This window comes from Cyprinodon variegatus, unplaced genomic scaffold, assembly GCF_000732505.1.
Source record: "Cyprinodon variegatus isolate N-32 unplaced genomic scaffold, C_variegatus-1.0 Scaffold362, whole genome shotgun sequence".
In the NCBI taxonomy this organism is placed as follows: Eukaryota; Metazoa; Chordata; class Actinopteri; order Cyprinodontiformes; family Cyprinodontidae; genus Cyprinodon; species Cyprinodon variegatus.
The window spans coordinates 436,146-448,338 of record NW_015150815.1 but is presented as its reverse complement, the minus strand read 5'-3'; the positions used below and the strand labels follow the sequence as shown (position 1 = coordinate 448,338).

General features: G+C 39.9%; 1 protein-coding gene across 3 annotated transcripts in view; it reads right to left on the bottom strand.

Moving 5' to 3' along the window:
* Positions 1-2,265: 2,265 nt before the first annotated feature.
* The window catches only part of LOC107092014 (A-kinase anchor protein 2-like), a 102,448-nt gene continuing 92,520 nt past the window's right edge, over positions 2,266-12,193 (bottom strand). For 2 of the 3 annotated variants that reach the window (XM_015386280.1, XM_015386282.1), the window contains 8 exons: positions 10,918-11,130; positions 10,460-10,807; positions 10,184-10,282; positions 9,997-10,098; positions 7,171-8,596; positions 6,798-6,976; positions 6,257-6,295; positions 2,266-4,545 (listed from right to left, as the gene is read on the bottom strand). In XM_015386280.1, coding sequence (XP_015241766.1) covers positions 4,417-4,545; positions 6,257-6,295; positions 6,798-6,976; positions 7,171-8,596; positions 9,997-10,098; positions 10,184-10,282; positions 10,460-10,807; positions 10,918-11,130 — 2,535 coding nt within the window. In that variant the 3' untranslated portion in view covers positions 2,266-4,416. The remainder of the gene's footprint in view (positions 4,546-6,256; positions 6,296-6,797; positions 6,977-7,170; positions 8,597-9,996; positions 10,099-10,183; positions 10,283-10,459; positions 10,808-10,917; positions 11,131-12,193) is intronic. The other variant, XM_015386281.1, reaches the window with a different exon arrangement.

Below are 12,193 nucleotides of genomic sequence, written 5' to 3'. Positions count from 1 at the left end.
ATTTTCCATGTGTATTTCCATCAACATTAACAGGCTATCCACAATTCTTTCTTTAAAAACCTGATTTATAGAAAAGTTGAACAAAACTTTCCTTTGAGATAAAACTTGTTTATTATAGAAATATAATTCAAGGTCAATATAATTAGCTTTGCATTTTTCTTCTGTTTTGTGTAACATTCTGCTGTTTTCAGGGGAAGTGGTGGCCCAGTGGTTACAGCAGAGAGCTCGTGTTCTGAGAATACTGCAGCACTCAGTTCCGCCCACAGCCTGCTGCTGCTGCTGCTCTGGCTCCTTCAGCAGCTTCCTTATCAGCTATAGAGCAGACTGCTCCCAGGCTGCTGCTGCAAGCTGCTCCCAGGCTGCTGCTGTGTTTCCCTACCTTTTTTGACTTGTGTTTCCCTTTGGGCATGTTGTCTTTAAGTTCCCCTCTAAGTCTAAAGTATTGATGATTGTCCAAAAGTGGATCTTACAATAACTGAATATAAAAAAATAAAAACTATTTGAGCATTTCATTCTTAGGCATACATTCCTTCCGTCTTTAATAACAAACAACATATGTTACCTGGAAGTTAGTAAGGAATAAAAATAAATACAAAATAAAATCATATTATAAACCTGTTTATAAAAGAGTAACTCCCCTATAATCACATTTAAACTTGATGAATTAGTTTTACTCTGTTTCCATCCAGACACCTGAGCTGCTCTGATGAAAAACAGCTGATCCCAGACTGTTCTGCATCCAGTCTGTTCTCTGCTTTGTTTGAATCTGGGTGACAGCTGAAGGTGAACTCAAACAGGCTGCCCTAAGGGATGGCTTCAGTGTGGAGGACAAATCTGGTTGATCCACATCTGCAATGACTAATGAAGTTAATTATCTATACTATCTATACTATACTGGATTTAGTGAATATTGAACCCTATATTTTTAAAACAACACTGCCACAACTGCCTGGATGGTTAAACTACATTTAAGGCCAATCTGGAATAGTGATCCAGGTGCTGCAACCAGGACCACAATTCCTAGATAAGCCCCAGGAACTTTCTCTAAAGGGTCACTGTTGCTGCTGTTGTTAAGACTGAATTCTTCTTAAAAGCTCTCTGGGGGCTAAATTTTAAAAAGTAAGTAGTTGCAATTTTCATCCTCAAACCATCTGGATACGTTTATTATCCTACTCTGGAATAACTTGCCCTGGCATATTCAATCTGCACGCTCCTTTGAGGTTTTTAAATCCTCTCTAAAAGCACACTTCTTCTCCCTGGCTTATAAGTATAAGTGGAGATATTGCAAAATATTATTTTATTCTAAAATATATTTGATTTAAATTGAAATATTTATCCTATTATATTTTATCTCCGTTCAATATTTTTTTTGTATTGTGTTTATGTATTTAGATTATAGTTTTTATCTCATGCTCTGCAACTGTGATTTTTGTGCAGCACTTTGGTTGTTTTAAATGTGCTTTATAAATAAAGTTTGAGTTGAGTTGAGTTTAAGAAACACAATCCTAATTCTCTAAAAGTTGCAACCAACCATGAGGGAATATTTAGATGTTTATTTACTTCCTGGATGAGTATAAGAAATGTTATCTAAATAAAAACATACAGAAAATCTTAATTTTTAATATGGTGAATAAAAAAAAGGAGAACTGTCTTTATTAATCATTAACAATGAGTTTCCTCCAATTATCTACAAGCATAAAATAAAAAAATATCTCCATTACTTCCCATTTAGGGTGTTTTAGTGCTTTAAAACCAGTTTACACTGGTTTTATTCATGTTACATTTACAGAAACAACTTCACTGCTTCATGATAGTCTCCATGTTATCATGAATAACTTTAAAGTTTAAAAAATGTATCATATCTATAATACTTGCTTAAACTTTGATTGATATTGCTTAACCTATTTCTTCAAACCTTTTTTTTTTTGTTATTTTTTTTATTTACTGGAGAAGCTGGACTCAGAAATGTCCTGCTGGTTAATTTAGAAGTAAATTATTTTGACCTGCAGTTGCTAAAATGCTCTCTGTTAAGATATGAAAGGTTCTAAAAGGCATTTAGGTCATAATTGCTTTAACCACATGGTACTTTCCAAACTGGGTGCAACCAACTGACAAAAAGTTTCCATGTTAACAGACTGAGCAAACACCTGACAGCCAAACATCAGCTTCTCTTTCAGCTTTTCATTAGAGGCAGATTACTGAAAGAAAACCAACTTTCACCCTGTAAAGAAAAAAATAAATAAACCACTCCAACACATGTCCAGGTTTTATGTTTAATGAGAAAATATCCATAACATGTGAGTATATTGAGTCTTACATGTGCTATAAAATAACCAAGCAGATTATGAGCATACAAGTGGTTAACATAGGAACAGAGGTTATGCTGTATATTTTGTAAAAACATTACTGGTTTGATCAAACACAGAGACGGCGTCACACCGCTCGAGCTTCTAAAGGGAGAAAACGGATCCTTTAAAATGATAAAATCATATTTGCACCTTCTGTTTAAACATAAAAAGCATTATATGATTAGTATATAAATCGCACAGTGCTACAACTGTGGGTGTGATACGGAGGATGGTGAATAAAAGCAAATTTATGCATTTCAGGAACAGGATTTAGACTAAGTAACTCTTGTTTATGATTCTCATTGATTACAATGTTATTTAACCTCATAAAAAAATGCTCTGCAGTGATTTTATTTTATAGCTACTAAACGTTTGTATAAAAGACGGAAAAGCAGACGGCGAGGAAAGAAACTACTGTAACAGCAGTTGAAATTAGGAGTGGAAAACAGGTTTGACCACATTTGTTTTCTTACTCGTCTTTTAGTTTCTTTTTAACGCTGCACTGATGTCACCTCCAACTAAATGGGAAAAAAGACATTATTCCTTCACAGATGTAAAATGAAATCTTGATATAGTGGCAGATCCTTTGTTTCACCCTCCAATGGAGCTAAAACAATAAACTGCTAGTATAAATCCTACAGTAGCTCTTGCAGGAGTGTATTAAGGTTTAGGTGCCGATTTAGTTTGGCGGCCTTTGGTTTAAAGAAATCGTTTTATCTTCATCTCTTCTACGGCGGACAAAATAATCTCAAAGGCTTTTAATGCAAAACCTACTAAATAGAAATGATTTTCCTGGAGGCATTTTGACATTTTATAAAGCTTCTCAAAGTTCTTTTCATCACTCTTTCCAACACATCAAGTCGTATCATAGCACTAAACTCTACTGCTTTAAATCAAAACAGGTTGGATTGTTCTCCTGCTGTATGGATCATTAAGTACGAGAGCACCCCCTCCCCCACCTATTGCTGCTAATGTCCAATCATCCAGCTAAAAAAAAGTCTGTCGTCTTTTCCGTAACATCACTTCCTTCTGCCACTCTTGCAAATTCATGCACGCCATCAGTACTTCTTAAATAGATTTAAAACCTTTTTTTCCTGAAAAAAAAATTCGTCTTTATCAACCTTTTTATACAAAACCTTTTTTAGTATTCTGAGAAATTTTACCCTCAGCCTCATTTTCACTCATCAAATACACCTTGTTATAATACATGAAACAACTGCTTACATCTGAAAGCACAGGTCGACAAAGCAGAAAAAAAGTGATTTTTAGAGTATAAAACAAACACCTTAAATCTTTAAAGCCGGTGAAATTAAAATATTATAGACAAACTTTCAGTCCGATGTGGTTAAATCGTCTTTCTACATCCTACTGAAGGTGTAGCAATACAGATAGAAGAGCATAAAATACACCATATGCTGCAGCAACTACTGACAGTCTAAGGCAAAGTTAGTTTTTCTATTTTTTGCAGATTTACTTAACAATCCAGGGATGCTGTCGATCCGGCACTTACAATTTAATAGAGATGCTTAAACAAGTGTAGAAGCTCCAAGCAACATTTCACATGTTTGTGCATCATAAAATAATATGGGTTTTGAGCTTTATTGGCGCCCTTTGGTTCAGTTCCTTAAAGACACTGCGGTCCTTCTGCAGCTTTACAAAAAAGATCAAATATGTTGCAAACTTTGAAAGCTATGTTGGTGCTTTCACTTGGCTTCATCTTTCTACTTCCTGCTGAGACCTCGGTGTCTCTAATACAACTTTAGGTCCTTTCAGAAACTCCGAAAAAAACAACATTCTTTACATCTTGTAGTTTAATAATAGAACTGCGGATAGATAAAAAAACCTTATCATCAAACCAACATTAAAATCCTTCAAAAATGTCTTCAAATATCAACCTCACAGTTCCACCTTCAATCCTCAGGTCTCCAAACTGATGCACCTTAATTAGCATCATGTGATCATCAGGATACTGTTAGCACAATAAATACTGGTTAGTTCTCCACTCTTTTTCCCATCATCCTCGTCTCTCCACCATCTCTCTGACTTCATTGTCTCTGAAATAAGTTCTTCACTCCTCCTCCTCCTCCTCTTCTTCCTCTTCTTCTTCCTCCTCTCCATCCTCGTTGGCATAGATACCTGCCTCCCACTTGAGCGCCATGTTGCTTTTTCTCCGGGTGACTCTGGTGGCCTCCAGAACCTGCAATGCATATACCGTCCAATCAGATTAAAGCTCGGTCAGCGCAGTGATGAACACAAAACATTCATCATGCATCAACAATCTTCCAGAAACCTGTTTTAACCTGTTCAAATAAGCTACAGAAATTGCATTTATTAAGGAGTTACTGCACCAAAAGCAGTATTAATCTTATTAAAATGAAAGTTTTCCAAAAATAATTAGAGGTTTCTCACCACAAAAAAACACAAACACGCATTTCCCAGACACATAGCCACACTTTTACACTAGAGGAACGCTTTATTCAAGCCAGGGTAACTTTAGAACGAGCGCATCTCGTTTAAAGAGAATGTTCCTATAAAGCGAACCTCGTTAGGTGGTCTGGTTTAACCTGTGGCCATCAGCTGATGACATGCACACAGCCATCACCAACAGCAGTGCATAAACATGGCACATGCAAACCAAGCAACCAAATTAAAGAAGACTTTATCAGTCTTCTAATTGGGATCTTTTTTCGACTAAACCTGAGGAGGAAAGGCAAAGCTAGCATGCTTCTCTGTTTTGATGTCACTCGATTATTAAGGAGCTTGAGACAATAATAATAAAGCTACGGTTAATGTAGATAATCGTACACAGCATTGCTTTGTCATAAAGCTGAACATCTAGTGTTTCAGCTGCTCTCTGAGGGAATAACTGACATTTTGCACAAAGAGGAACCCGAAAAAGATGCAGTCTCTTGTTCACCAAGATAATCACTATAAAAAGTTAAAAAGCACTGAAATTGCCAAAGAAAAAGTTGATTTTATTGAAAAAAAAAATAGCACACATGGCAAATGTTTGGATTCATGAGCTGTGCTCAAGATGCCGGGCCGGTTTTATTGAAACCTGGCAAGCTACGAGTTAAGCTGTAACTTAACTCACAATAAGAGAAAACAAAAAGACGAAGAGTAGAGTTTATTGAGGGACTCTACATGATATGGCTGCAATTGTTTAATCTGCTGATAATTTTTTTTTGATGAATCGATTAATAATCGGATAGCAAAAGGTTCCTTAAAGGTTTTTTTTTATGAAATTAAACCAAGTGAAACTAAAACGTATCCACTTGAGGAGTTCTGGATAGGGTGCACTGACAGACGAAAACTTTTTTTCTTATCATAATGCATAATCTTTACATATTTTTTTTTTTTACAATTTTGGTGCTGCTCCAATTGGATCCCTCTGTCAGCTAAAGGCATGTTTTAGAGTCTCTATGCTCCAGTTAACGATTAATCGATTACTAAATTAGTTGACGATTATTTAAATAATCAATTAATCACAATTAATCTGATTAATTGTTTCCGCCCTACTACATGGTTATCTCAAATGCCTTCATTTGGAAATGGATTGGATGTTTTAAAATAAAAAAAATGTGAAACTTTTCAGTAAACCCTTTATTTAAAGCCCAGTGATGCTTTTTTTCTTAGAAACATCTTAAAAAGGAGCCTGTTTGGTTTACAAAAGCAGACAAAGACTCATGCAGAAACAGCACAACATATCTGAACAGACCTGGGATCAGATTTAAGTCCATTTTTGTTTCCGTACAGGTTTAAAAAAAAAAAGAACTTTTAGTAAACTATGAGTAATAATCAAGTTGCCTAATAATATAAATGTAAAAAAGAATGATGAACTTTTCTGACCCAGGTCTGGCTGTTAGGGCAGTTCAGGGAGCAACGAGGTTTCAGGGCGTATTGAATACCTCAGTGGTTACCTCATTAGCCCGCAACAAATGTGCATACTGAGCGAGCAGCGGGAGAGAAGCAACAGTGAGGAAAAGTCAGCACATGATGTCATCATGAACGAAGAAAAAACACATACATTTCAAAGTCAACAGAAGAAATAAATTCACTTTAAAAGTGCAAAAGGTTCTGCAGGATGTAAACTATATTCCTATTTTGTTCCCATTGTAAATTTCAGACCCATAATTAAAGTGGCGATCTAGCTATTGAACTGAACTCATACTGAAAGTGGGGAAATAAAGCTCAAGCTTTGCTTTTTAATTTCATTTTCATTATTAAGGGAGGGAATTTTCCCCTTTGCCTTGGATCAGTCTGAGCTGGTCCCAATAGTGGCTTTCAGCTATGCTCCCAGCTAAATCCCAGCTGCGTGTCATAATCTCAACTCATTCCTGTAAATGTCTTGATGTTCCACATAAGAATTACAAAACCATATATCCATGAAATAAAGTCAAACTGGGATGGTTGAATGGGAAACTTGATGGGAAATATGAAAATACTTACACTGTTGTCCTCCATCTTTTCTTTTCTTTTCACCTTGTGCGTTTCATAATCTTCCAGAAGCGTCTGCATCAGGTTTTTGGGTCGTGAGCCACAGGAATCTTCGCTGCCAGCGTCGGACAGAGCGCCTTCCGAGGGGGAGGGGGAGACAGGTGGTGCTGGCCGAACCTTCTCAATTTTTCCTGCAAAGCACCAAATAAAATGACCTTAATTGAAAGCTTTTTTAACACCATGAAAAGAGAAACATAAATAGCTATAAAGTAAATCTGAAAAGTGTGGACGTTCGTTCCAAGCTGGACATTTTTTATAAAGTGCCACATTTTAATTCCAAAGGTTGAAGGTAGGTGAATATTTGTGAGTGATTGAAGGAACTAACCTGGTGCTGTCCTCGCTGTCAGCGTCAGTCTGGCAGGCAGGCTGTTGCTCTTCATCTTGTCTGCGGGTGAAACGGTGCAATGCCTCACTCCTGCCCTCACAGATCCCTGACTGTTGCTGGAAATGCTGCTGGGCCGCTTGGCGACAGCGGGCTGAGCCTCCCGCTGCTTCTTCAGCTCTTCCTCTCTCTGCTGAGCAGCTCGGATCTCCTCTTCAATCATGGACAGAGTTTTCTGCTTTTTGGAGCGCAGGCGGAACGGGCCTTGGGCCGCTTCGACCTCGGGGCCTCGACTTGCTGCTGCTGTGCTGCGCAGTTCCGCCGCCTCCGAGTATTTACTGAAATAGCTGAACTCTGGCTTCTCTGGGCTCGGAGGAGAAGGGGGACGGTAGACGGGGGGCGGCCTCGGAACGGCGGCGGCGGCTGCAGCGGGGACAGGAGCAGGAGCTGGAGCTGAGGAGGCAAGAGCTCGTGTGTAGGACGACTGGATTTTAATCCTCGGGCCTCCGTTTCTAGGCCTCTGAGGAGGAGAAACAGGCTGTGATGGAGGAGGAGAGGGAGTCTGGAGGTGTGAAATGGGAGATGGACCGGACAACTGCTCAGCCTGATCTGTTTTCGGTTCGACTCGATCCCCTGACTGCGTGTCAGGCTGAGGGGACGGGTTGGATGGCGCAGGACTGGAGGAAACAGGCGACTGGAAGCTGGGAGCTCCAGTAGAAGACACAGGTGAGGATGAGACGGGCACTGGGCTGCCGGTAGAGGCAGAGGTCGGCGACACCGGGGCGCTCAGCTGGGAGCCGCTCAGCTCAGGCGTTTCTCCTAAGTTCTGAGAGGCGAGGGCGCTCTGGATGGCGTTTTGGACGAGTACCCCGGCATGGTACTCCAGCTCCTCTTCATTGGGGCTTCCGCTGCTCCGGCCATTTACTGGAGTAGTGGGCTGAGGGGTGGGGGGCGACACCGGGGTAAGTGGTAACGGAGTGGGGGGTAGAGAAGCCCCGCTGTCTGAAACATTATCCAAACTGAAGAGAGTCGTATCCTGGGAGCGGACAGACAGCTCGTCCAACCCCGAGTCAAACTCTTCTGGGTGAAACGGTTGGTGAAAATGATCTTTTCCTTCTTCCTGATCTGGAAGGATCGTCATCACGGCTCGAGCGCAGGTGAATTCTCCAACAACGCCCTCATCAGACCACGTCACACGAGTCTCTCCAGCTTCTACAACAACGTCGCCGCTCCCCGGGCTGTTCCCTGTTCCGGATTTAGAAAAGGGTTTGGCAGAGTACAGCTGAGGAGTTCGGTTCTTCTTGGCAGCCTCTTCCTGCAGAAACTGCTTCCTGGCAGATGAGAAATCAATCTGCTCCTCCACAATGTCCTCCTTCCTGGTTACATCAGGGTCAAAGGTCATCATGGTCGGTGGTCCTGACAACTGGGGCTGCAAAGACAGATTGGAACAAATTAGTGAAGGAGGCACATACTAATAACCCATCAACCTTTTCACATTTTGTCTTCTTACAAAGAAAAATTGCTATTTATGGAGATTCTGTGGAAAATAAATATTTTTTCTTCCAAACATAAATAAAAAAAAAACTAAAAATGTGGGGCATTTTTTAAAATTCTGCTGCCTTTACAGCGATACCCTGACATAAAATATGATTTATTTTTAATGGGGCTGCTCTTAGGATTGTTAGAGGATATTACTGAACGAACAGGGCACAGAGCAGATCACTGGAGAGAAGTTTAAAGCGGATTATTTCCTAAAATATCGATACAACTATCAGAGAGATGGCTCAGTTATTCTGTTAGAGATCCACAGCTCAGGTGGGAGAAGCTATCAGCTGTGGAGAAGTTTTATTCTTCAGCAGGGTCAGCGAGGCTATTAAGAGTTAAGGGTAGGAACCATGAAGGTAAATAGTCTTTGATCTAAGAGAAAAACTTAGAGGTAGAGTTTTTCCTTTAAAGACTCACAACATGCAGTTATAGCTTCATGTTAAAGCCCTGACCTTAATCTAAGTAGGGATGCAACTAACGATTATTTCACAAACTTATCAAATTAATCTTTCAATTACTTTTTCGATTAATCTATTAATAATAAGATAGCAAAAGAATATTTTTTACAAAATGAAACCAGGTGAAACTAAAACTTTTCCACTTGAGGAGTTCTTGATAGAGCAGACGAAAATATATATTTTTTTATCTTAATTGCAACATTTTTTTATATTTCTTTTACAATTTTGGTATAATTAATGCAACAAGTGGGTCCCTCTGTCATTAATTAATAGATTAAAAAATTAGTAGACTATCATTTTAATAACAATTAATCACAATTACTCCAATTAATTAACCCTAAAGCTAAATAAAACAAGACTAGACTAGTAAATGGTTCATCACAAATAAGAGTGGTTCAAACTAGCTCAAGAGAAATCATTTTGCAAGCAGAATTAACAAAACTCTTAATCTCTAGACGGATGAAAACATATCTAAGAAAAATAGTAGCTGAAATTGCAGTAAAAAGGGTGTTGCAATGCAAAAGAATGGCTTCATGCTTCCCACAGTTGCACAGCAACTATATACCGATTTATTTAACCCCCTGTACTGTTTACTGTAGCTAAATGTTCAAGAGGTATTACAGCTTTCCAAACTTCTGCAGAGAAAGAGTGACTCTGCATCTGATCCCCTGAGGAAATACATTATGAGAACAAGGCTAAGTGTTTAACTGTGTTTAAGCTCCAACATCCTCCTTCCCAGTTCAGTTTAGATATATCTTTCAGAGCCTGACTGAGCAAAGCGGTGAACATCTGAACAGCAGCATATGGTGCGGTGTGTTTTTGTTACCTGAGCGTATGCATAGGGAGGATTGTGTTTCCGCTGTTTTCTCTCCTGGTATTTCTTTAGAGATTCCAGCTTCTCTCCGTCCAGCTGTTCTTCCAAGGGGACCTTCAATGAATAAACAGTCCAACAGCTGATAAATCAACCTGTCAGGGGGTTTGCAGAAAAAAAACGACTGAGCTCTGCTGTTTACCTCCTGAGGAGGGTTCCACCAGCGCTGTGCGATGCCGGGGTTCTTCCTCACTGCCTGGTCCTTGATCAGCTCCTGTCGCTCGCGCTCCAACTCCTGAACCTGGAGAAATGTGTGGAAACAGAAAAGTGGGAGTTTGTATTTGACCTCTGAATAGAAGTAAATATATGGGGCAGTTAAACTAGAGGTTTTCCATGAAGTGTTCAGGTAAATATAACGTTTTCAACCCTTTTTGAAGCTGTTCCAGTTGTTATCAGGGTAAATGATCAAACCGATTACCTCCTCTGAGGGTCGTCTCCTTGTCACCCTGACTTGCTGCTCCTCTCCAGGCGTGAAAAGTTTTGCCGGCCGTCTCTCCTCCTGAAACGCTCGCAGCTCAAACTTCGCCGCACTGCATCCCGACTCATCTCCCTGCGCGTGACCGTTGGTTCTTATGGCAGACTCCTGACGGGGGAATGTGCTCGCCGTTTGGTCTTCCCCATAAAACGATTGGTGATGGTCAGACACACGGACAGAAGGAGAGGTTCCATTCATGCTGATGGGTTTTGTGCGCTCTGATGGTGATGGGTTTCCATTGGTGGATGTCTCTGAAGCTGCGTCCAGCACCTGGTCCAGGTAGCAGATCTCCTGCAAACACGGAGGGTTTGAAACCAAGGTAATTAAAATCACATTTTTACTGCCTTCAATTAGAAAGTGAGAACTGGACCTGCAACATTAATAAGTTAAAACCAGCATACCTGCACCACTTCGCTCTCTGGGGTCTCTGCTTTCACACCTTGGTTACTGGGGCCTCTCAGGCAGCAGTGTTGGATCTGCTGGCTCTCCAGCTCCATGTTTGCAGGCCTGTCAGTGATAAAGCTGACTGATTCTTGGAAACTGACGCTCTTCACAGCTCGATCTCTTGGTAAAGCGTCAGTGGAAACCTCTGCTGCCCGCCATGGGTTCTGTGTCTGCAAACAAACAGCATGTGCATCAGAATCTCTACATGATTAGCTGGTTACAGCAATCCAGGCTCACAGAGGGCAGTCAAATCCACTTAACAAGCAGATTAACTTCTGACTTCTTTTCCCCTATAAGAAAACACACACCTCATCCAGACACAGACCATCGATCTGCATTGCAGCAGCCAAGAGTTTAAGCCTCTCCTATAGTGTGTTGATTGAAACCTACCACTAGGGGGCACCAGAATACACACTGCTACTTTACTTTTGCATATGAAGCATTCATGGTAAAAAGAAAAAAAAAACTAAAAACAATAGTGGACATTTTTGATTTTTCTTTCTTTTGGCAGCTGGTGGGTATGACTTCCTGTTGTTTTTCTACTTTCTGCTCAGTCTATTTAGATTTTGTTCAACACATTCAGTCAAGATATATCTTCCAAACATATGTTTTTTGTTTTTTTGAACAAAGAAGAGATTTGGATTAACACTGGTTCTGTACTAAATACAAAAAACCTGAACACCACACCCTTGTTTTCCCCTCAGTCTTGCTTAATGTGATGCAGACACTTGAAGAACAGCTGGACAAACATTTCAATTTTTTAAATGATTTACAAATGAGTCAAACTTTGACAAATACAAGACGGTTTTTAAAGAAATAGGCCATTTTTTTCCTGGGGTTTGTAAAGCTGCAAAAAACAAAGGTGCTGGATTAAAATGTATGTTTTTTTAATATTATCTTTTCAGTTGGTCTAATAATTGGGGCCAATATTTGTATGCAGTAACATTTGTCTCTCAAACGAGCTTTGCATAATTAGAACCTGATAGTTCTGCCATTTCTTCTTCGCAAAATAAGTTTATTGTTGCTAACCATATTAGGGCAAACAATCCTGCCCTAAAATGACCATCATGGAACTGCATGATATTGTGTGTGTGTATCTCTGCAAAAGCAAACCCTGTCCTAAACCATGGATGGTAAAACCATTTTGCTGCCTCTCCGTCCTTAAAGGAATAGTACACCCGAAACATGATTAGCCTTCATTTTCTACTCACCCCCATGCTGAACAACACTCTG